The sequence below is a fragment of the Convolutriloba macropyga genome, chromosome 2 (genome assembly GCF_964194025.1).
Source record: "Convolutriloba macropyga chromosome 2, txConMacr16.3, whole genome shotgun sequence".
NCBI classification, from domain to species: Eukaryota; Metazoa; Xenacoelomorpha; order Acoela; family Convolutidae; genus Convolutriloba; species Convolutriloba macropyga.
Window position 1 is genome coordinate 46,227,853 of NC_134469.1, and position 24,802 is coordinate 46,252,654.

General features: G+C 35.5%; 2 protein-coding genes across 2 annotated transcripts in view; both read left to right on the forward strand.

Annotated features, from left to right (window-relative positions):
* Nucleotides 1-11,535, forward strand: part of LOC142335539 (protocadherin-23-like) — a 51,395-nt gene extending 39,860 nt beyond the window's left edge. The window contains exons 10-12 of the mRNA XM_075384078.1: nt 1,305-1,445; nt 10,379-10,565; nt 11,351-11,535. Coding sequence (XP_075240193.1) covers nt 1,305-1,445; nt 10,379-10,565; nt 11,351-11,535 — 513 coding nt within the window. The remainder of the gene's footprint in view (nt 1-1,304; nt 1,446-10,378; nt 10,566-11,350) is intronic.
* LOC142334916 (protocadherin Fat 4-like) overlaps nt 1-24,802 on the forward strand; it is a 209,085-nt gene that overhangs the window by 97,309 nt on the left and 86,974 nt on the right. Inside the window, exons 12-15 of the mRNA XM_075383244.1 lie at nt 17,039-17,122; nt 17,472-17,562; nt 21,256-21,528; nt 24,028-24,191. Coding sequence (XP_075239359.1) covers nt 17,039-17,122; nt 17,472-17,562; nt 21,256-21,528; nt 24,028-24,191 — 612 coding nt within the window. The remainder of the gene's footprint in view (nt 1-17,038; nt 17,123-17,471; nt 17,563-21,255; nt 21,529-24,027; nt 24,192-24,802) is intronic.

A 24,802-nucleotide genomic window follows, 5' to 3' on the forward strand; every position in this document is an offset into this window, starting at 1 on the left:
GTAACAATTTTAAATTATTTTAGCAAAATAGACGAACTTTTAGGTAAAATTTTCAGAGAATGTGAATGAAAATAGCGCATATCAGTTTAATAATCACACATATTTAAACATGGATAACGCGCTCTAGAAAGAAATTTCAAAAATGTTTTTAATTCTGTGTTCTACGCTGGACGGGCTTTTTAATGGTACAACTCACAATTCTCTACGATGAATATATCGATAGGTCAAAAATGACTGAATAAAAAACACTTTTGAGTATATGCTCCACCCCCCCCCCCCCCCCCCCCCCTCAAGAGGGGTCGTAACAATGAAAATTTATCAATCAATTCTAATCATTGCAGAGCAACAATTATTGTTAAAATCAAACCAAATTTACTTTCTGGACAATTAATTATTTAAGGCAAACCCTTTCTTACTGACAAAAGTCAAGAAGAGTCAAGCTTCTGAAGAAAATCTTTGCAAATCGTTGATCCAAAATTGAAGTTTAAAGAGATTGCATATCTCCAATTCCATAACTAGATTATGGAAAATCCCAAAACTACCAGGGACCTCATTTGAAACTTTACTGGAGTTTAAAATGTTTGCATGATAAATTACCCGAAAAATTGAACTACGTTTCACGACAAGGATCGAACTAATTTCTGCAGATCAAATGGAAATAATGGAAAAATTGGATACAGAGCTCCAGCTATGAGTGGTTAAGGATCACAAGTTTAATTGAAGGTTCTTCTCTATTAAAAAGCTATGCCGTCACAACCAGGCATCCACGACAATTTTTAAGTGTCCTAATTGAAGCATTAAAGTTCTGTTCCATCCCAGTCATATGGTTTAAAAGCTCTTTTGAAGTCTGAATTTTGTTAGTTTCACAAAAACTAAATTTCACTTGAGTCTCAGATAAAGAATTCATTTTAGCAAATTAAAATAAGTTACCGAAATGTTTCTTTCGCAAGCTTTCCAATTATCTTCCGATACATATGTTACAAGCTTATTATCTAGAAAGTTTTTGCGAAAGGCGGTTCCCTCGACAAGTATGTTTTAAATACCTAACAAATCAACAATCATTTCAATCACCTTTTAAAATTTGTTTTGAATCTGGCAGGGCATAGACTTTAATCTTGCAAAGCGTCTGTGAACAAACGTTTATTGTGAGGTCTGTGAGAATATTGCATAACCTGGGTGTGATCATGCATATGATTCAATCGTCAGTGTCCATGTGCAAAATAAAGCAAAATGATCCTCTTAACACTGACATATAACTTCGAGCTGGCTCAAGGTTGCACGAGTACTTGCCATGTATGTTTCAGGGCAAGTTAGTGTTTGCACCAGTGGACTTTGAAGCTCTCTATGCAGAAATAAACAGCTCCACTGGAAACACAATGAGAATTTTTGATATAGTTGTCACAGCAAGTGACCAAGGAACGCCCAAGTTATCACAAACTACAGCAGTTAGTAAAACTCTCCCTCCTCCATCAATTTTTAGAATCTCACTTGACTCCCTGTCCTACATCATCCTTCAAAACAACTTCTTTTTCGGCAGACTCTTTCTGGGCTCCCATAATTATAAAGGATTGATAGGTCTTAAATTGTCATCTCTGATTATATGTGGCCCATTTGAATCATAGGTTTTCATCTCACTGAGGCCCAGAATTAGATCCCGACATAAAAACATAACAAGGAGGTCAAAAATTACTATAATAACACAGTAATGCATCCTATTTAAATTCGATCTAACGTCTGCCCTAGTTGAGAAGACCGAACAAAAACGACGCAAGAAATGTTCGGTATGTTCGGTTTTCTACGTAAGAAATGGTCGGCATGTTCGGTTTGTTCGGTATGATCGGTTTCAAATGAAAGAAATTGTCGGTATATTTGGTCTAGAAAGTAAGAAAGCTTCGGTATGTTCGGTTTTGCGAGATTCGGTATGTTCGGTTCGGAATGTAAGAAAGATTCGGTATGTTCGGTATTTAAACATAAGAAATCGTCGGTATGTTTGGTTTTGGACGCAAGAAATTATCGGATTTTTCCATTGGGAAAATTGATATTTCTGTTTAAAATGTAGTCAAACGTTACGATAGCGTTCTTTTTACAGGAATTTCAAACGTACGTCTCAAAGAAAAATTCTGGAAAAGTGTGCAAAACTCCTGAAAATTTTTCTTTAGCTCGTTGGCCGAACTAGTTATGCAAATATAAAGTTCTTGATTATTTTTGAGTTTTAGAATGTAACATACTTGTTGAAAATTGATGAAAATTTTGTTAAATAATTCACTCTCACTGGGATTGGACATACTTTTTTGTAGTTTACAAGTAAGTTCTTTGACGGTTGGTTATGTTTGAAACAAAACGTGCCGACCGAAGTTTCTTCTATGTTTAATCGTGGTAGGAAAACTCAAAATATGATAGTTCTTAATGTTTCTCTCAACGATACCGAATCTCTCTTACGTTAAAAAACGACGATACCGAATCTCTCTTACGTTTAAAAACGACAATACCGAATCTCTCTTACGTTAAAAAACGACGATACCGAATCTCTCTTACGTTAAAAAACGACAATACTGAACCTTTCTTATATTAAATACCGAACAAAAACGACAATACCGACGAAAAAATCGTAAGGGCTTTCGTCGTTTTTGGCTAGAAAAAACCGACAATACCGACAATTTCTTACGCTTAAAAACCGAAGATTTCTCAACTAGGGTGAACAAAGACCAGGGAAAAGTATTTTCATAGGCACTTCGGATCCGTCAAGATCGAATTAAGGACAGAGAGTTGGTCTTTTCATGAGCAGATTTTGATCAAACTTTTCTGAAAACTTTTCTCAGATCTTAGTTAACCATCCCATTTTTGTTAAACAGCCTAAAAAGTCTCAAAGACAACTTGGTTCTATACATTTCGTGGATCGTAGCCGATGAATACCTGTAAAAAATTTCAAAGTGAACTGGAAATTACAGTATTTTGTTCTGCTTCCTATCCAAATTGCACAGTTTAATTACATCTTGCAAAGTACGCCACTTATGCGTGTCTGGAAACGCAATTCAAACATTACTCTTATCATTACTACTACTACTTTCTATTACTTCAACAATAATGTATTCGCAAACATACACTTACTAGAGTTAGCGGGATTTAAGCAAAGCAAAATGATCCTGACAATGGCATAGCAATGCCCGTGATCACTACTTTCACCCGAAGTGACAAGTAACTAGAAAGCAACGGACCGGCCGATAATCACGACAACCATGTCAAACGCGCAAGGCGCAACCACCGGTCTATTCAACGGGACAAAGTTTTCATCATATAATGACACTGTGTATTTATTAGCAGGCGCCGTAATCTTCTCAGCAGGCTATTATCGCGCTCATAATTTGTTCGAATCGGAGAGGAGTATTGGAGAATTTTTGTACGACTCTAAGAGGTGTTGTGGTTGCGCGTCTTATTTAATAGATAAATTTTTGGAGTGTATTTAGAACAGGATGTAGAAATCAATGCTGCATGTGAAAACTAAATGGTTAGGTCAAATGGCTGAACTACCTGAAGAGCAGAGGAAGCGAGATTGGTTTTCTGTTCACATCATTTTTTTGAGAGAGCTGAGAGAGTACGTGTGAATCACCAAGTTGCGCTGAGCGAGCGAAAATTTTGATCACGTGCGGCTTTTTCAAAAACACAATTCAACGCCCCCTATGCGTGTTTGAAGATGCAATTCGTGTTTGAAAACGCAGTTCAAGCATTACTCTTATCATTGCTACCTTTCTATTACTTCAACAATAATGTATTCGGGAACATGCACTGATTAGAGTTAGCGGGATTTAAACAAAGCAAGTGTGTAAACAAAGCAATAGTGTGTTTGGAAGCATTTTTGACCATCGGAAGCAAATATTACATCTATAGTTTCAAACTTCAACTATTTTTTACCATTTGCTTTATCTTTAGCAGTTTTTGTATTCTTGTTTGGCTTCCTGTAGCCATTGAGGGTTTTGCGGTTGAAATTAGTTGTTCTTTTTACTGTTTCTTTGGATTTTACGCTTCTCGCTGTAGTTTTTCTCGGTCACTTCTTAGATAAGAGCACTTCTATAGATGTTGCTACTATGAGGTAACACTTAAAGGCTAGGCACAGCTTTTCCAATTGACATTTTCGAATCTTTCTATTACTTATTATTATTTGTCAATGCTCGCCTCCAAAACGCCCAGATTTACCAGCATCAAAGTTTCTGATATATCTACAAGCTGTTTTTAAAATAGCCAAGTTGAGAAAAATAAATCAAGCAATTGAATCATTTGACTGCAAAAGCTAAGCGTAATTTCGAAAAAAGCTCAAGGAGATTTTTCAAACAAAGACAATTACATGCATCTTGTTTGACGTGTTCTATCATTTTTTTATCCTTTTTCGCACATACTAAAGAAGAGATTGGTTACGTGTAGGTCCTGTACAGTACCGTCGTTGTTGACCTTGTTCACTTTCTTCTCTGCGCGACATTTCGCCACAAAAGACATAATCCACGCAGTAGATGATTCTGCATTCTGTAGATCCAAAATTTGTCTGTCTGTAGCTGGTCTGGACACCACTGTCGTGGTCGATAACACGGGTCAAAGAATTCAATGAGTTGAATTTTAAATTAAATTTTGAACTGAAAATATACAAAAATTAGCTTGTATTTATAGTGGTTATCTAGGCGAAAATATACAGAGAAAATTTAGATTAGCTAAAAATATTTTACATGATTGGCATGTGAATAGATCTTAACTCCGAATCCCGGAGGTGATTTTCTATTTTCATCAACATTTCATGAGAATCATATATGGCTTGGGTACAATCGAGTTCATTAGTTGGAAGTCGGTGGATGTTAAAATCAGGTTTCTGTTGGTGGGAGAATTTGCTTCTGACATATGATTGATAGGTCAATAAGATAATGATAGCGCCAAAACAAAATTAGAATTGAGTTTAGTTTTGTGGCCAATACTTATCGACACAGCAATAAAGTTCGTCAGGTAAGTTCTTCTTTCGTTCTTTGAAACTTTAATAAAGAAAACTTCTAAGTTTCTTGATGTTTCTTTGAAACCATCACATCCTTCCTCCTTTTTAAGCAAGTTTGTGGGTATAGATTCTCCAAATCTGTCCTGTCGGGTTGTTTTCTGTTTCTTGTTGATGTTCGTGGAGGCTCTGAGGTTTCGGGTTGTTGGTGCTCTGCAGATGATGTGGCTGCAGAAGCTTCATCTTGAAGTGAAGGTCCCACATCTGTACTCTGAAGTTATTGTTTTGATTGAGATATGGTCTCCTCCACTGCTGGTTCATTTTTCACATTGTCCTCGTCTAGTCTCGCAATTTGGTTGTCGCTCACTAGAATAGTCCGTGCTGAGTTTTCGGGCTGTATGAAAGATGTGTTCAAGCCCTTCCTGATGATGAAGGTAGCAGGAACTGCCTTTGAGTTTTAGTTGGCCTTGAATAGAATGGGTTCGCACAAGTTGAAATCTGCTATTGCTGGTAGTCTCACTCTGCGTCCCAACAAGAGTTCAACTGGAGTTTTGCTCCTCGTCTTTGAAGTGTTGCGATGTGTCATCAGTGCCCTTTGCAGGAATGCTCCAAACGACACATTAAGGTTGGGACTCCATGCTTGAAGTGCCCGCTTCACTGTCTGAACTGCTCTTTCAGCTAGTCCATTAGCTCTTGGATGATAGACGGGTGATTCTATGTTCTTAATTCCCAGTGATTCACACCACTGTTTAAGATCACCACTTACAAATTCACGACCATTATCAGAAACTAAAGTTTTTGGTATTCCGAATCTTGCAAAGATTTGACTAAGATATATTTTAACTGTTTCTGATGCTCTATTTACCGCGGGGAAGGCTTCTATCCAACCAGAACCCTCGTCAACAATTACTAAGATATTGCCTTGGTCCTTAACATAACCCCAGTCCATGTGGAGCCGTTCCCAAACGTCGGCTTCTGGCCACGTAGAGACCGTTTTTCCCAGGCTAGGCCTGTTCAATTGACAATTCTTACATTTACTAACAAAGTGTTGAACGTCTTTGGTAATGCCAGGCCACCATGCTATCATTCTGACTGATGCCTCAGTTGCATTCTTTCCGGGATGTGTCTCTTGCGCTTTTGCCAAAACCAAGTGTCGTAGTTTGGGTGGAATGAAAGGAACAACACCTCTGAAGATGATTCCATTATGTAAAGTAAGTGCATCTTTCTGTTGTTCGAATCCTTTTTCCGCTTCTGAACATTGTTTCCAATTGCCGCTTTTGATTCGTTTCATTATGTCCTGAAAGAGTCTGTTTGTTCCAAGTTCAGTTTTGATTTCTGCTTGGGTCACCAAATCACTATGGGCGAAGTAGATGTTATTGATTGCGAAGCACACTCGATCGTTGTCCGACTCCTCTTCGCCAAAATCCATTCTGCTCTAAGCATCTGCATGGGGTATCTGCTCTCCTGGTGTGTACCTCAACTCATAGTCGAAACCCATTAGAGCTATTGCCCATCTTGTGATTCTCGCTCATGCTGTCTTCGGGATCTCCTCGCCTGGTGCAAAGAGATATTTGAGTGGTTTGTGGTCAGTCTGTAGGGTAAATCGTCTTCCAAGAAGGAATTGTTTTAATCTTGTGACCACAAACACAATTGCCAGTGCTTCCCGCTCTATGTCGAGTAGTTTTGCTCCGCTGGAGTCAATTTTCTCGATACATATATGACTGGATGTCCTTCTTGCGAAAGGACCCCGCCAATGGCTTTTTCAGAGGCGTCAGTAGTAACTGTTGCTTCTTTTTGTATACTATATGGCTGTGCTAGTGGGTTAGCACATAATTCATTTTTTATGTCTTCAAAGGCTTTTTGTTGCATTTTGCCCCATGAGAAATCGCTATTTCTCATGTTATTTAAGGGTAGCATTTTTGTTGCAAAATCGGGAATCATTCTTCCGTAAAAATTAGCTAGCCCAACAAACTATTCGAGTTCTTTATTGTTAGTTGGTGCTTTTGCATTTTTTATTTTTTCAACATGTTTGGGATCTGGTGCTATTCCCTCCTTTGAAATGGAGTATCCCAAAAAACTAACGCTATCGACTGGTTTTAGGTTAGATTTTTTCTCACGTAGTCGACTCTTGACTGCAAGCATTCTCTTGTCAAACTGCTCCTTGGTAGTTCCATACACCAATACATCGTCTTGAAAGATCACAACACTTTTAATTCCTTTGAGTGTTGATTCGATGCAATTCTGGAAGATTGAAGAAGAGTTTTTCAATCCCTGAGGTAGTCGGCACATCTTGAACAGTCCCTGAGATGTGTTGATTGTGCATATATCATTAGCTTCTTCGTCAAGTTCAATTTGATAGTAGGCATCTGAGAGGTCAATTTTGCCAAAGTATGCGGCCCCATGTGATTGTGGAAGATCGTCTCCATGTCCGGTATTGGGTAGTCCTCATCCATGACCTTGCCATTGATGTGCACTTTCAAGTCCACGCAAAGTCTCAGTTCTCCACTCTTCTTTCTCTGCCACACCACTGGAGATGCATCAGTGACTCCTCTTAGCTGTACCGGTTCAAGGATGCCTTGTCTGACCATTTGTTCCAGCTTCTCTGTGACATTGTCTTGAAGAAGTAGAAGTATTTTTCTGGCTTTGCAGAACATTGGCTGTGTTCCTGGTATCAACTTCACATGAGCTTTGTAACCCTTCACAGCAGGTAGGTGCTCGGCTTTGATGTTGTTCACGCCGTGCTTGGGTAGAAGGTCTCTACCATGTAGTCAAAATTCTTTATCAGACTGCACAACTGCAAGTTGTTTTTGAGTGAGCCTGCTTCCGTTCCACTCAACGTCACAAGTAAGTGATCCCAGAAGCGTTAATTGATGACCATCAAAAGATTCAAGATGTCTTATCTTACCATCCAACTGAGGTTTACCAAACTCAGTCCATATTTTTGATTCTATCACTGTGCTATCTGCACCTGTGTCTACCTGCATTTTTACTTTGCAGTTATTTACTGCGATATATTCCCATGTCACAGACATGCTAAAGATTTGTTCTTTAGTATAAAACATTCCCATCTCCGATGCTGGAGATGCATGCTCTGAAGAAACATTTTCTTCTTCGCAAAAGTTATTCTGTTTTTTGTACTTACCTGAATTTGGTTGGGGTCTACTTCTACACATTTTTGAGAAGTGTCCCACCTTTTCACAGGTGTTGCATTTGTTACTTAGCGCTGGACAGGGTCTACTAGAGTGTGGCTTACCTCCACACCTAGTGCACATGTTGTTATTTTTATCAGCCGTAATTTTTTCATTTGGTTTTTGAAAGGTCTTTTTGAAGTTGAACGCAACTTCTTCTTTCACATTAAAGGGCTTATTACCTGATGAAGAACTTGCAAAAGCCAATGCTTGACTTCTGAACTGTAAGCTCTCGGTCATTTCAGTAACCGACATTGTTGGTTTTGCTTTAATACCGTCTAGTAGTCTAAGTTTTGCTTCAGGGTCCCTCAAACCTGAGATAAACTTTTTTTACCAGCTCCTTTTTGGGGTTGGCCGCTGTTTTCAGTTTTTCGAAGTCACAATAGCGTGCTTCTTCTCTAAGACGTGCGAGGAAGTCGTCGTCTGACTCCCCTACACCTTGTATAACGGACGGAAAGTTAGTCCTTTCTGCCGTTACTAATCTCTCTTTAGGAGAAATAAAATTTTGAATCGCCAATCTGATGTCTTTATACGGAGTGTCTATCAAATTCCTAGGACTCATTAGGCTCCTAAGTTTAATAATTGCATCTTGCCCGCACATACTAAGGAAGAGATTGGTTACCTGTAGGTCCTGTACAGTACCGTCGTTGTTTACCTTGTCCTCTTTCTTCTCTGCGCGACATTTCGCCACAAAAGACATAATCCACACCTAGTGCACATGTTGTTATTTTTATCAGCCGTAATTTTTTCATTTGGTTTTCGAAAGGTCTTTTTGAAGTTGAACGCAACTTCTTCTTTCACATTAAAGGGCTTCTTATCTGATGAAGAACTCGCAAAAACCATTGCTTGACTTCTGAACTGTAAGCTCTCGTTCATTTAAGTAACCGACATTGCTGGTTTTGCTTTAATACCGTCTAGTAGTCCAAGTTTTGCTTCAGGGTCCCTCAAACCTCAGATAAACCTTTTTTTACCAGCTCCTCTTCAGGGTTGGCCGTTGTTTTCAGTTTTTCGAAGTCACAATAGCGTGCTTCTTCTCTAAGACGTGCGAGGAAGTCGTCGTATGACTCCCCTACACCTTATATAACGGACAGAAATTTTGCCCTTTCTGCCGTTACTAATCTCTCTTTAGGAAAAATATAGTTTTGAATCGCCAATCTGATGTCTTTATACGGAGTGTCTATCAAATTCCTAGGACTCATTAGGCTGCAAAGTTTAATAATTGCATCTTGCCCGCACATACTAAGGAAGAGATTGGTTACCTGTAGGTCCTGTACAGAAACGTCGTTGTTGACCTTGTCCTCTTTCTTTTCGGCGCGACATTTCGCCACAAAAGACATAATCCACGCAGTAGCTGATTCTGCATTCTGTAGATCAAAAATTTGTCTTTCTGTAGCTGGTCTGGACACCATTGTCGTGGTCGATAACACGGGTCAAAGAATTCAATGAGTTGAATTTTAAATTAAATTTTGAACTGAAAATATACAAAAATTAGCTTGTATTTATAGTGGTTATCTATGCGAAAATATACAGAGAAAATTTAGATTAGCTAAAAATATTTTACATGATTGGCATGTGAATAGATCTTAACTCCGAATCCCGGAGGTGATTTTCTATTTTCATCAACATTTCAGAGAATCATATATGGCTTGGGTACAATCGAGTTCATTAGTTGGAGGTCGGTGGATGTTAAAATCAGGTTTCTGTTGGTGGGAGAATTTGCTTCTGACATATGATTGATAGGTCAATAAAATAATGATAGCGCCAAAAAAAAATTAGAATTGAGTTTAGTTTTGTGGCCATTACTTATCGACACAGCAATAAAGTTCGTCAGGTAAGTTCTTCTTTCGTTCTTTGAAACTTTAATAAAGAAAACTTCTAAGTCTCTTGATGTTTCTTTGAAACCATCACAGTCTAAATACTTTAAGTTAAGATCCCATTTGAGGTGCGCGTTAATGATCAAGCTCATCCAGACAATAATCAGCCATGATAAGACTTTAGCTTGTTTTTCATACGTGCTCGTTTTCAACTCGTTCTCTAGGAGGCCGTGATTAGACCGATCCAGACGGTAGTCAGCCAGCTATACTTTAGTGAACCATATTTTAGCTCGTTTTACACCCCTGCTCATTATTTACCTCATTTTTAGACAGACCCAGCCTGACAATGATCTGTCTGGTGTATCAATTTGATAGTTTGTGTTTCTACAACATATCACCTTTGTTTTCAGGTGAATGTAGTAATCACAAATGAGAACGACAATTCTCCATTTTGGTTCAAGTTCCCCTCAGAGGACACTCTGATCGTTACTGAGAACTTCGAATCCACAACCCAGTCTGTCTTTCAATTCGTGGCCAAAGACAACGACGATGCCGATAAGATTGTTTACTCCATCAGAGAAGAAAAGCCCCTTACAGGTAAATTTTTTTTTTTACAAATTTAAGATCCGTTCATGCTAATCAATAAGTGAAGACTATTTGCAGGTCGCTGGTTCTGTCAATTATGTTTAGCACATGTTTGCTACCTTGCCCCTCAAACATTTTTAAAACTTTGTTTTGATTATCCAGCACGCCAAAAAATCTATACTCAAATGTGTTTTGGTCTCTTAACTTTTAAAAAATTAGTTTAAAACCAAAATTTAACTGCACTAAAAAATAGCTGTTGAGAAGACTTTTGCAGACGTATAATTTGAATTTTGCTGGACGCCGACTTGGTTAGTTCTTTTTTTTCCTGCCGAGTAGTAGTTTTTTACTGGAGTTATTTGATCGTCGGCACGCAAAATAAATGCCGCAATAATATCCCGCATTTTGCCCTGTCAGCCATTTGAAAAGACTAGCGACTAATAAAGTCGAAGTGGGCTTTTCATTAAAAACTCTTTTCATTAGTCTTGGAACGTTTTGTAATTCCCAAAAAACAGTCGACCCAAACTTAATTCATACCCGAGGTCTTTTCATACCCAAATAGAGTCAACTCGAAATATCTTCGTGGGTATTTTTAAACCAATAGATTGGTGTTCTAGGGCCTAGAAATTTTCAAGTTCTAGGGCCTCTTAGATGTAAAATTTAAGCATTCAAAGCTGCAAGTAAAGCACCAACTGCACCATATATGATGTTAACAGAACACAATGATTATTGTAATTGATAGTTTATGTATAGGATTGCAAACTGTTGCTACGTTATTGAATTTAGGAAATATATTTCAGACCATTTTCGGATTGAAGCTGAAAGTGGAGAATTGTACGTAGTCAAACAGCTGAATAGAGAGCAATATTTGAATGTTGCTGATGAAAACCAACCCAAAATTACAGTGGAGGCGTCCGATGGCACAAATATCCTCGTCTCGCTTCTCAAAATTAGCATTCAAGTAGTCACTCCTATCATAGTTTAGGATACATGATCATGTTAGCTTTACTGCATCGTGAAAACATTCACTTGCTATATCTCCATTCATAGCTCATACTTGTTTCGCAAACCCACTATCCACACCCAAGTTGAGTACCCGTGTTGAGGCCAAGGACGAAAAAACGACGATATTACTGTTAGAAATCGTGGTTATTGGCATTTTTCGTCGTTCTCTCTGTTTTCGTCGTTTGCATCGTCATTTACGTGTAAGGAAAGATAGTTTTTCCGTCTTTTTTCGTTTCTCACGTCGTTTATTTTGGAAAAAATTAACGTTTTTGATCGTTTTTGTCGTTTTTACTGATCAAAGAATAACGACAAGACAAAACATCTTGTGTTTTGTTTTGTCAAGATATTTTCTGTCACAAGTCAATATCCCTAGTTCAAAATTAATACCAAATTTGCAAAAATTTGACATTTTTGCTCGATAATGCCAAATTTGTAAAAATTTGCAAAATAATGTTAAGTTTGCAAAAAATTGCAAAAGATCGACCGAGTTCGTTCCGGTCGAGCCCTCCTTAATTTAGCAATGTGGGTTATTTTCCTAACCAGTTCTCTGAGAATGCATAATTCAATTGAAAAATGTTAAAGTACACCTTGTAAACGATATGTGTGGTCAAATAACCCTACAAGGCCAACTGCTAACAATTAGGGACAAAAATATTGAGACTTGTTTGCAAATATTTGTAAAATTAATGCATTATTTTACAAAATTAGCAAAAATCTTTATAAATAATTCCAATTTGACATTAATTTTAAACTAGGGATTGTCAGCCATTTGAGGAGGGGAAAATAACCAAACAAAGAGCAAATCTGTTATAACGACAAAATGGACATTTATTCCGACAGCACACCACTCAGCTTTTGAACCCCAAAGTCAAATTCAAATTGTTTGACTTCACTACAAAGTTTAATAATTTCTTCCAAATTGTCTACAGTATTCAATTAGACTAACAAGGCACATGTTTTTCCATGTTGATTCCGTCCTTTACTAGTTTTTCCTCAAGAGAGCTGCTAAATGAAACAATACTTTCATAATAAAAAGACTTATACCAAAAGATATGGCTTCATCATTTTTGCTCAAGCAGAGCGGAACATGCTAGTTTTTATGATCAGTGGAAAAAAGTCAAAAAGCGATTTTGTTTGTGTTTCAGCAAATCCATGTAGATTATTTCAATTTGAATTGGAAGGAACTGCACCCCTAATTGTGCAGAAAATAGTATTGGTCACAAACTAACAATTTTAGTTGTTGATGCTGACAAAAGCACGTCCAAAACGGCAATTCTTAGCCGATGGAAACCATAATTGTTAGGTCCCTAATTTTTAGCCCAGTTCGGGACGTGACAACAGTAATACTAATGTTTATTTGTTTTGAAGATTGGCAGTAATATTTAGAAACAATAGACCACTTTAACAATTTCTCATTGCCTTCAAAGCTCGGCGTGTCATCAAGGTCACTTCTAAAAAATTTAGAGTGACTTCTATGAGAAAGTCAAAAGATTCAAATTTTTTGGGCCTTATAAATCGACGCGAGATGATCGTTGCAAAAAATCGATAGGGTAGAAAGGAGTTAAATGACACAAATAACCTTGATAGTTAGTTAAACGATATTATATTAAAATTAAATGCCCGAAGAACACCAAAGTCTTCATCACTTCATTGCTGTAGTTTTATTTGAATATTCGGATTCTATATTTAAAACTACAGTTTATTAAATGAATAATTTCGAAGAACTGCTGTGCAAAAAACCAATAAGCAAACTCCGATGAAAGGTTTGCGTTAATAACAGGCCACATTTCAGGCCACAAAATGAAAGATTTTGAGTTCCTAATAGACGAAAGATAGTTCTAGCCTCATAGGGAAGTTTACTATCGAAAAAAATTTGAATTCTATTTCAGAGCTCTTTTTTAGAAAATTTTTCATATTTTTTTGTTTTCTTGGGTCACCTAGCGACTAGTCAAATTTGATATCTAGGTTCCGTTAGTTGCAAACCTGATTTACAGTTAAATGAAGCCCAATGAACAAAAAATTCCTTTTCAAGTGATTGCTCGTGTTTTTTTTTGGCCTCGACTCTGAGTTACGTAATTTTAAATGAAGTATTGATTTTGAGATTTTACTAAATTTTTGGAGTCCTATACCATTTTCTCGTTGATTAAAAGTGCAATAGATTTCGTAATAATAAGCCTTATGTGAACCTATCTAGCGCTTTCAGTGGACAGCTAATGGCTGTTACGCCTTTAAAGTGATTTTTCGAGAAACGTTAACCGATAATAAACCTATTTTCGCGAAATGTACTTCAGTGTCAGTAGACAGGGCCCCCTTCTTTTCTACTAAAAAAAACTAATCTGGTTAGCTGTTTAATCTTCTAACTATGTGCTTTATGATTTCAATGCGACAAGTTTTTTTAAAAAAATTAAGAAAATATTTTTTGATATTTTCTTAATATTGGCTCCTCCTGAACTCTTATCACTTTATGCTGATATTGACATCTCCCATTAGTTTAGAGAAGACGTTCACAGGAAGATGGATAAGGTTTTCAGAGAACAATTTTAGATTTAAAAGCTAATGGCTCCGACAATTCATTCTCGCTTTTCTACTGAATTTTTAATTTTTGCCTATATTTTTTGTTGTTTCCATAGTCAAAAGACTTATTGTGACGTCTTATTGATTACCTATGAACGAAAAATGTTTTTTCCTTAAATCGAGGCATAAGCTCCAACTGAGCGTGTTTATTGAGTTCTGCTCGAAGTTACTGAATTTAATGTCTGTTAAGACTTCAAAAATACTTTTTCGGAAAATTTTTTCTGCAAGTCAGTCTCAGTTATCTTCCAACCTCCTTTTTTCTAATTCAATCAAAATCAGTCTATTTAGCGGTTTATCTTCTAACTATTGTTGTTATGACTTCGATGCACGAGTTTTCACATTTTTTTTAGTTTTTGGTATTTTTAATTCGTAATTTTGTGTCCTTTTGGAGTCTTAACACATTATCCTAATATTGATAGTTGCATTGGCTTAGAGATAACGTTTAATGGATCATATATAATGTTTTAGGGAGAAACTTTTGGTTTAAATGGCTTCGACACTTTCTTCTCGCACTTTTCTACTGAATTTTAGGATTTTGTCTGTATTTTTTGTTGCTTTCATTATCGATGTTTTATTGTAATGTTTTGTTGATAACTTATGAATTACAAACATTCGTGTTGCCTCTTCAAAGCATAAATTAGCGTATTTATTAGCTTCCGTTGAAAGCTATTGAATTTAATGGCGTTGATACTACAGGTTTCTTCAAAAAAAAATTCGTTGTTTTAATGTATTTGTTCAAGTTTGATCTTTTGGATTCAAATTGTTTAAAAAAGAAATTCATTGCTGTTGAAAAATTATTTGAAAGTAATAAAGATCCTTCCCGAAAATATCTTTTTTTTATGGATTCCACACTTTTCTGGCCCAATTTTGTTTTCGAATTTGCTTTTTTTTGCTTTTTTATCATTTAGGTAGCAATAAAAAAGATGACCGGTTACATTAGCCTTGCATATGAGGATTGAATGAACGATTTTAATCGAAGCAGTCAGGTTAAGGCGAATAGACTTAAAGTTTATGAAATTATACATTTTCAAAATTTATAAGTATCTTTCAATTTTTTCAGTTTTTGTTAATCTTTTCGTCAACTTGTGACATATACTCATCATGGAGAGGTCCCATTCCATGTATTTGAAAAATTAACAGGTTTACTGATATTGTGACGTAACTGATGTTTTGTTTGTCGGCCAATATGCGTTTTTATAAAAGTTATGTGAGTGGTAAGTTTTTGTTTCTTTTTCTCTTCCTTTAGCACAATCGCTTGATAACAGATCCCAATGATTTTCAAATGTGGCCCAAGTGAACTTAATTATTCATTCAGTACAATGTTAGCTGAATTATTATAAATAGAAATTGAAAAAAAGATACATAATATTTAGATAACAGCTAATGATTTTAATGACTTCACTAATTTGTGTTTTTGCTATGTTTGAAATTTGTTGTTCGTAATTTTTTGAGTTTTTCTGCAACTTTAGTCCGTTCCTATGGCTTAGTCTAAACAAAGACAATTCCTATTGGTTTCAATATTACTTTTTAATAAACTTAGCTAGAATTATTTTGTTAAAGGCTCATGATTTTTAAGACTTATGAAATTATTTGGTTTAAGAAAATGTTGATTGATTTTTGAGTTTCACCTCATTTTTTCTTCTTTTTGTCGACTTGTTACCTAGTCTCATTATTGATGTTTTGTTTAAAAAAATCAGTTTGTGCAGTCAAGATTTTGACTGATTGTAATTTGACGTAGTTACTAGGTGCCTTTAAATTAAATTAATGTGTTTTTGCCGTGAAAATTTTATTGGCAGATCTTGTGGTAAAATAGCATGGCATTATCATCTTGGTTGTGTAACAGTTTTGATTATCTCTTTGTCAAAAATGTAAGTCAAAAGACAGTGAAGTCAAAAATGTAGATGAGCGCGGGTCGGAACATCATGTGCCAACGCACATTAACGAGCATCCTTGTTGTTTTTATAACTCAGTTTTTTTCTCTCAACCTCTACTTACTTATTGAGTTAATTTTCTCTCAAGATTCTGTTCATTGCTGAAGCAGAATACTTATTTATCTAATCTGATGATGTTCGCTGGGCACGCCAATAAAAAACTTAAAGGTTATCATTTAAATAATATGCCAATAAAAATTGCGGAATGAGTATATTAAGCCGCTTAATTGGAATGTAAATGACTCTGATTAGATATACTGTGACACACTGATTCATTTAACCCCGCATATCTTAACTCCATATCATTTCATCTTACAAATTTACCAGTCGACTTTACAAAATTTTTGCTCGTAATTTAGCGGATAAATTAATTCCATGCTCGGTTGTGATAGGTTCATAGCAAATCCCACGGGCCGCTGAGGCATGGTCAAATGATTATTATACTAAGTTTACAGTACCAATTACATAAAAGATTCAAATCGGGGTATGAGATGATAGAGGGTTGGAGTAGTCGGAAGTGATAGCCCAGTAAAACAAAACTTGATACACCTTGCCAAGACATGCAAGATCTTGACAGTCTTGACAAAAACATTAACTATATTACCAAGATCTTGATAGACCAAAAATTCGTGGTTTATCATAGTAAGATCTTATCAAGGGGCTTCGAGAAATTTTCTTGACTGAACTTGCCAAGATTTTGGTAAAAATTGGCAATAAAAATCATGTACGTCCGTTTAAAACAATGCCCACATTTGAGAGCTATCGTAGTTGATGGTGCTCTCTGTCATCTCAGGAAACTAAAAGAGTCAACGTCAAAAAATAAGTTGATTAAATAACTTAAAATCGTTTCTGGTCTATCTTAATACTTTTAGTTGGAATAACTATTTGTTTAGTAACCATGATATTTCATTTGGTCTGTGATTTAAAATGGAAAATTTAAAATGTATACACTGACATTCTATTGGACGTGATTTTCAGGACGTGAATGATGAGCCCCCTCTATTTGCGGAGAGCACACCAACTAAGCTTAATGTCCCAACCGACAAGTATTATGGAAGCCAGGTACGTAGGAATGAATGAATGCATGACTTGCTAATACAGTGATTAATCACTTACCAGGTTAAGCGATTAATTATTACCAGGTTAAATAATATCACATCAGTGGTGAAGAAAGACTTTTTAGATATCGGTTGGGATTTAAAAGCCCATTATAGCCCAACTCCTCCGCAATATTATAACTTATAACTCATTATGGTATAATAATGGTAATATGGGCGGGGGGTCTGGATGTTAAATGATCACTAAGTTCGGGGGGGGGGGGGTGGAAGACTCGCAAAATCGTGAAAGATAAACTTTTTGTCGACCGGATTTCTTTTACCGTTCTGGATAATCGGGCTTGATTAATGTTTAGATAATCAAGTTTAACGTTACGGATCTGGATGCCAATGCTCTGATCAACTACCGTATCCTGTCTGGAGCGAGAGGATATTACTATATCAATGGTTTGTTAAGCTATTTTAATTTTATTCGGAAATTATTTTCTATTCAGCTAACATTACTAGCTAACATTGCGCTGCAAACGTTACAGTTACTGATTTTGAGGATGTTTTATTTTTTCGCGGACAAAAGTGAGAATATTTTGTCACATATTCTCATTTGACGTTATTGTTTTCCAAGAAAAAATAAAGAAGCTACATGTTAACCGCGGATCTGACTGAAAAAACCATGATCACAATCACTTTTATTGGCGGTTAACGTAACCATTGTCCATCATTTTGCGCATTCAATCAGCCTAAAACATTATTAATCAAAATTAATTAAAAATTACTCGGCACACAATTCAGATACTTTTTCTTGTGAGCCGTGATATAAGTAGGTACAGAACTTCTAACTCACTTCATAATCTACAATTATTATTTCAACCCCAGTGACATTGGACTTTTTATCGTTAAAGATGTGATCAGATGCTGATCAAAAATCTTTTTGGAGTAAGATCTTATTTGGTATTACAAGCTTAAAATTCTACCCTACGTGAACTTTACTCGTGTAAGATGTAATAAGATACTCATCAGATCGTATAAGACATTAACTCAAATTTGCTGAATTATTATGTTGTAAGACGTGATAAGTATCTTATCAGATCTTATAAGATAGTAATTCAGTTTTGCTGAGTTGTCATCATATGAGATCTGATAAGTAACATATCAGGTTTGATAAGATAGTAATTCAAATTTGCTAAATTATTATCTTATAAGATGTGATAAGTATCTTATCAGATCTTAGAAGATAGTAATTCAATTTTGCTGAAATGTCATCATATGAGATCTGATAAGTAACATATCAGATTTGATGAGATAGTAATTCAAATTTGCTGAATTGTCATCACATAAGATCTGATAAAAAATCATATTCGACTTTCTTAGATAATAGTTTTGCTATTAATAGTTTTGCTGAATTGTTATCTTCTATGATCTGTTAAATATCTTATCAGATCTGACATGATAGAAGTTCACGTAGGGCAAAATTTTTGTTGTGTACAATCTGATAAGACATGTTTTAATGATTTCAAAATTGCCGTATAACATAGTCGAGTTTTTATGAAAGTTTGAAAAATCGGTCAACTAACCAATTAAGGAACAAAAAATTTTTGTTGAGTCTATTTTGGCGGCAGTTTCATAATGAGTCTCAACTGGCTATTATGGCTCAAAAATAGCAAATCTTAGATGTTTTTGTCTTTGAAAAAAATCTCAGCCTAACTTGATAATCACTGCTTCTGAAAAATCCACTGATACTAGAATAACATTTTTCACAAAGTCTTCTAAGTCTCAAAAAACGATGTAAGATACTTTTCTCTTTGCTGCTCCGACACTCAACTGTTGCATAATTTAGCTTTTTGGCTACTGCTTAAAAGCAACTTTGAAATGTCCGTTATTTGGAGAACATGCCATATTTGAAGAAGTTTTATGGTAAAAGGGTTGATAAAAAATCTTATCAAAAAGATGAGTCTTAGCTCCTTATAAGATCTTACATGTCAAATATTTTTTGTCAGGCGGAATTTTTAGAAAACATGTAAGATCTTAAAAGGCGGAATTTTATCTTGTTAACTGACAAAAGAAATTACAAAAGTGAACCTTTATCGTGTAAGATCTTAATAGACCTGATAAAAACTTTTATCGTGTAAGACCTGATAAATTGCTTTACAAATTCTTAGTCAGGTGACGCTTAATGTTAATAGTAATTGTTAGACACTTTTGTGAGAAATTTGTAAGATCGTACGAAATAAAAATCCTCAAATATCTGGGAAAAGGACATTTCTATAATTATTCACCAATTAAAACAATTAGGTAATTAATCACGTTCACATTGGCCTAATTGACATGTTATTAACCACCAAGGCTCTTTTTGACAGAATATTAATACTGTCGCAAGTGTGCTTTGTAATTCAGAAGAACACTTGAGTTAAGATCAACTAGTGTTTGACTCGTTAATGTTGACTTTCTGGTGGTGGGGATGAAAATGCAAGTTAGTGAGCCAAACTGATCAGCTTCCCTAACTGAAGCCATCAGTGTTGGTGGTGTTTAATAGCCGACCTCATCTTCTCCGCCGGCTGTTATAGCGCTCCTATTGTTTACAATCCAAAAAATGTGCATTCTACTGGTGCTCTGTTTTTTTTGTAAGATGTTCACATCTTCTTCCATGGCCTTGAGCTTCCGAAACGGAATAAAGTTGTAACGCTCGACAGGCATTAAGTTGCAATAAAAGACATCCGCTGGTTTAAGTAGCCGTTTACTTAATATTGTGATACCGCTGTGAGGCCTTAATCCAGCATGGAAAGGTCAGTTTTTGCTATTGTTGAGCGCTGAAGTCAGCATTTTTTTTTTGTTTTTATCTGTTTTATTTGATTTTCCGCTAATTTGCTTATTTTAATTGCTGGCCATAGTTTATATGGCTACAGTGCTATGCAAAATTTGTTTTTATGCTAACGGATTTGGTTTCTTTTTGTTGTTTAAGCCAACTTTTACACCAGAGTCGAAGCAAATTCTCTCATGGTTTCCGAAACTTTTTGTCATAGTTCAGTTGTTTTCAATTTGAGCAATGTTTTTAATTTGTTGTCAATTTGTTTTCAATTTGTGGTAATGAAACTGTTACTAAACCTTATGCAAAGGTAATGAATAATTGTTAGCAATACAGTAGAAGCTATTTTGAATGTATGTTCCAGCAATTTATTTCTAGATTTTCTTTATATAACTGAACAATTTATTGTAGCGTGCAGATTTGCCATTTTGTAATTTTTGACGGTTTTGGCGAAATTAGTGTCTTTGAACTTATCTAAAGTGTTAAATATTTTCATAATGTATTTTTTAGCTTTCAACTACAGATTTGCAACGTGGCTTTCAGTGAAAACTGCCAGTTTATCAGCAGTCTATCTAGTTTTTGATTTCGTCGTCGAATAATTTTTAGAAACGCAAAGCTGTTTCTGAGGACAATAAGATCTTGTTGTCCTCAGAAACAGCTTTGCGTTTCTAAAAATTATTCGACGACGAAATCAAAAACTAGATAGACTGCTGATAAACTAGTCGACTAATAAAATTAAGAGATTTTATTGAAAACTTGCCTTTACAATTTCTGTTTTGAGCTTTTTATGAATTTTTCTATATTACTTTTCGGTTCTCATTACCTTAACAATCAGAGTATCTACAACACAAATTCTGTTTTGATGATTTTCAAATTGTAGAAAACATTTCTTTAGCTTCCCAGGTTGAGGTCCCAGATGGAAAGTCGATATGTCCAGACCCAGATGAACGCACGACGGGGGTGTCGTGCGTTCAAATTTACATGGTCTGGAAACAAGGAAAAACGCACCAAAGTCTGGACATGAACGCACGAAAGGTCTGATGAACGCACGAAAGTCTGATCATGAACGCACGAATAGTCTGGTGAACGCACGAAAGTCTGGACATGGGCACTTTCCTTCTGGGACGGTCTGGACATACCGACTTTCCGTCTGGGACCTCAACCTGGGTTGCGTTTTCCAATTATTCGGTTTCAAATAAATCGTTTGGATTGAAATCGTCTTTCTTTGTTTTTTTACGTAACATTTTTTTCCGTTTTACCTTGGTTGAAAATTTTGCATCAAATATTTTGAAGTTCAACTTCTCTAGGCTAATTTCATTGTCGACTTCCATTATTTTTAGAAGACACGGGAGCTCTCTACACATATGGAGATCTCATGGACGGGTTTGAGTTTACACTGGAGATCCTGGCTTTCAACCCTGGAAAACCCGAGCTCCGATCCATTCATCATCTGGATATATTGGTATTTGAAGCCGAAGCACAGGGCATTAACTTCGAGGGTCTGCCCTATACTCTGTACCTGCCTGTGGATACTCCTGTAGGATCTGAAGTGTTCACTGTTCAAGTATCGGCTGTCGGAACCAATGTTGATGACATCAGATTTGACCTACCCGGTTAGCAAACATACATCAGTTTTGATTGCGCAGATGCTAATTTTTTAATCTAAAATTTTAACATTATAAGAGAACCTGTTCAACTTACCAATTAAATAAATACAAAATTGCTACACTAGTTTATAGGTAATGAAAAGAAATCAGGGTATTGAATCTAAAAGCTGCAAGATAACGGGCGCAAAAGTCAAATGTAGCTGGGTGAATCCAGAAAGAGCTGCCGAGAGTTTTATCTGAAAAAAGATATAATATATTTAACACATTTCAATTTTAAAATGACATTTTCTTAAAGAAAAAAGAAATGAGCGCCGATCGACCTAGCAAGCTAAAAGATGAGCAGTTTGGTTAGAACGCACTTAAATGATAAAGGAAAATCTTATACGATTGCAGAAAACAGAAAACAAAATAATAGAGAAGGTTTTTGAAGATAAGAAACGGGAAAAATGTTTTATCTTTTTTATTTAACCTGCAATTGTTACGTTTTCGGCTCCTATTTAATATTACTTTCTCAAATCTGCTTGATAAAAAAAACTTCCAATAACCATTATTTGAGATCTTCGAGGCTTTATATCTTTTATCGAAAGGTTTTTTAAGCGTTTGATTATGCTTAAGTGCTAAGCTGAAGCAACAAAAACTTGAAAAAATGAAATAATAAAGAAATGTGTCTCCATTTTTCCTCATGGAAGTGTCTCATTGAAATTGTTGTCATAGTGCCATTTTGGTTTCAAAATACCTTTTGAAACTCTATAAGACTGTAGGTGTGGAGTGAGAAAATCTCTATTTGACAAAAATCTCTTCCACAAGTGATTTAATTTTTGTGGAGTTTTTCATAGGCGTCAAAATTGTATTTACCCGCAAAACATATCGGGGAGTCAAAATTAACTTATATAGCTCAAAGTTCTCTGCTCCAAATTGATTTGAGAATTGTAACGAATATATATATATATATATATATATATATATATATATATATATATATATATATATATTAACAAAGCATCTCGGAGAAGGTCTTTTAGATTAAAAAATTGGAAATTACAAAAGAAATCGCGAAAGTTCAGAAAAAATGCGGTCTTTCACTAAAATAAATCAAGAATAAGTTTCTGTTTGCTGTACCTGTTTTCTCCAAAAAGTTTCCGTACAAATTTTGCCGAGAGAAAATTTTTTCTTTATGTGTCAGAAATAAAATATGTACACTGATCAGCAAGAATTTGAACTAAAGTAACGGTTTTCTCGCAGCGATCAGCAATTGGTTCTTCATATATGCGCATTTTTGCTTATATAAAAATAATTGGAGCTTGTAAACATGAGTTCCGTTTCCTATTAGGCATCAGATTGCCTAATACTGAGAGGTATCATTCATAACATTTTTGAAAGTTTTGATACCAAGGTTTTGTCTATTTTATAGTGCAAAATTTTATACAAGCGTTATCGAAAAGAAACTGTAGCAAAATAATGGCTGTGTACAGACTCAATTTTTGATTTGCGTAAACTTGAATGGCTACATAACAAGATTGGAATGAATCGAAAACTTTTTGCTCGATTGAGGGGGAGAATAAAGATACACAACATTCAATAAATTACTAAGTAGTTTTAAAAGTTTATCAGCTTAAAATGTCTTGCACGCAAATTTTTCCTGAAATGACCTTTTGCAGGTAATAAATTTTTCGCACCAAAATTTCAGCAATTTTTTAAATCTGATTCTCTGACAAATAGTGAAAACGATAATCAATAAAGCGATAATGCCAGTTAAACAATTTTATCGCACATACTTCAGATTGACTACACCTAATAGGAAAATTTCTAAATTTTCAAAACCTCATTAGAAATTTGTAATATAGAAAAAGTAGTGCAATTTATCTACGTTTGACACAATATAACAACAGAAGTGCTGACAAAAGGCAAGTAATGTTTATCATAAAAGTAGTCATTTAAATCATTTAGTTCTTTTTGCAAATTGAATGTCCTGCCAAGAAATTTTACCATGTATGACATATCTTGGGACCCTGAGAAATTAAATCGAAAATATTTTTTGGAGAAATGTTCTAATTTTTTTATTTGCAGAAGCTTAGCATAATTACTCTTTTTCCTGTTTTTGAAAAAAAAATCCTTTTGAGCTTAGTAAAACTTCGTTTGTGTATCAAGCAGTTCTGTAGTTCAGCATATTTGTTATCGGTAAGATCAAATAATCCGTCAAATAATCAAATAATCCGATCAAATCTATAGAGATTTACTTTTTTTCTGTTAAAACAAGCTCTGACAGCCCATTTCAATGGAAGTTCGACAGAAGAAAGAACTATTTTATTAATAGCTGTCAGAAGTACGGCGTTGTATTGCCGATGACTTAAAACAAAACAGTCTATTTGTGCTTCTTGGGATAGGCATATAGGGTTTTATTCCGCCGTACTTCAGAAATATTTTGAAAAACACTCCACCTGTTTTGAAATAAAGGTCGAAAAGGGCAGAACGTTGTGGCATTTCTGTTCATGCTGCATCTTTTAGAGAGCAATCAATTCATCAACCTGTTTACTATTGATGACGAAAAGGGACAAATCCAATTGCTGCAATCTCTCTCAACCCTCAACACAGCTGGGGCAACCCTGGTCGTCAGAGCTAATGACCCTCAGAATCCAGAACTGTCGGTCATGGCCGAAGTGCATATTGAAGTTAGTTTGAACTCACATGCAGTTTTCATGGCATTTGTTTCAAAAGATGGTTGCAGCTTTGTAAAATAATATACACGGTAAAAAAAAGTGATCTGAAACTGCCAATGAGGAAATTTCTCACATGTCTTAAGCATGAGAAGCAAACTAAATTGCTTAAATAAGTGGGATGTATTCTATTCAAGGGGGGGGGGGGTGACTTGGACTGAGCATAAGGGATCTAAGGATTCTAAAAGCAGTTTTCTAACAAGCCCTCACTTGAACTTAAATATTTTTCATGCGCAAAATCGTGAAATGATGAAAATAAATAATGGATGCATGTGTTGCAATCACAGTTTCAAAACATGCATGTTCTCAAACAATCGCATGTTCATTTTTGATAACAAAAGAATAATAAAAAAAGGAACTGCTTATAGATCATGAGCAGTTAACCCAAGGATATTTTGGTTCTGTGTTCTTAAGCACTTGATCAAAGGAAATTTTCTTCCATAATGTAGTCAAATTTTGTTACATGGTACGACTGCTTACTTTTATAATGATCTGATTGCATAATATTTCCCTGGTTAACTAAGCATCACTCAGCGAACGGGCAATCGACCCTTTAGTACTCTCTC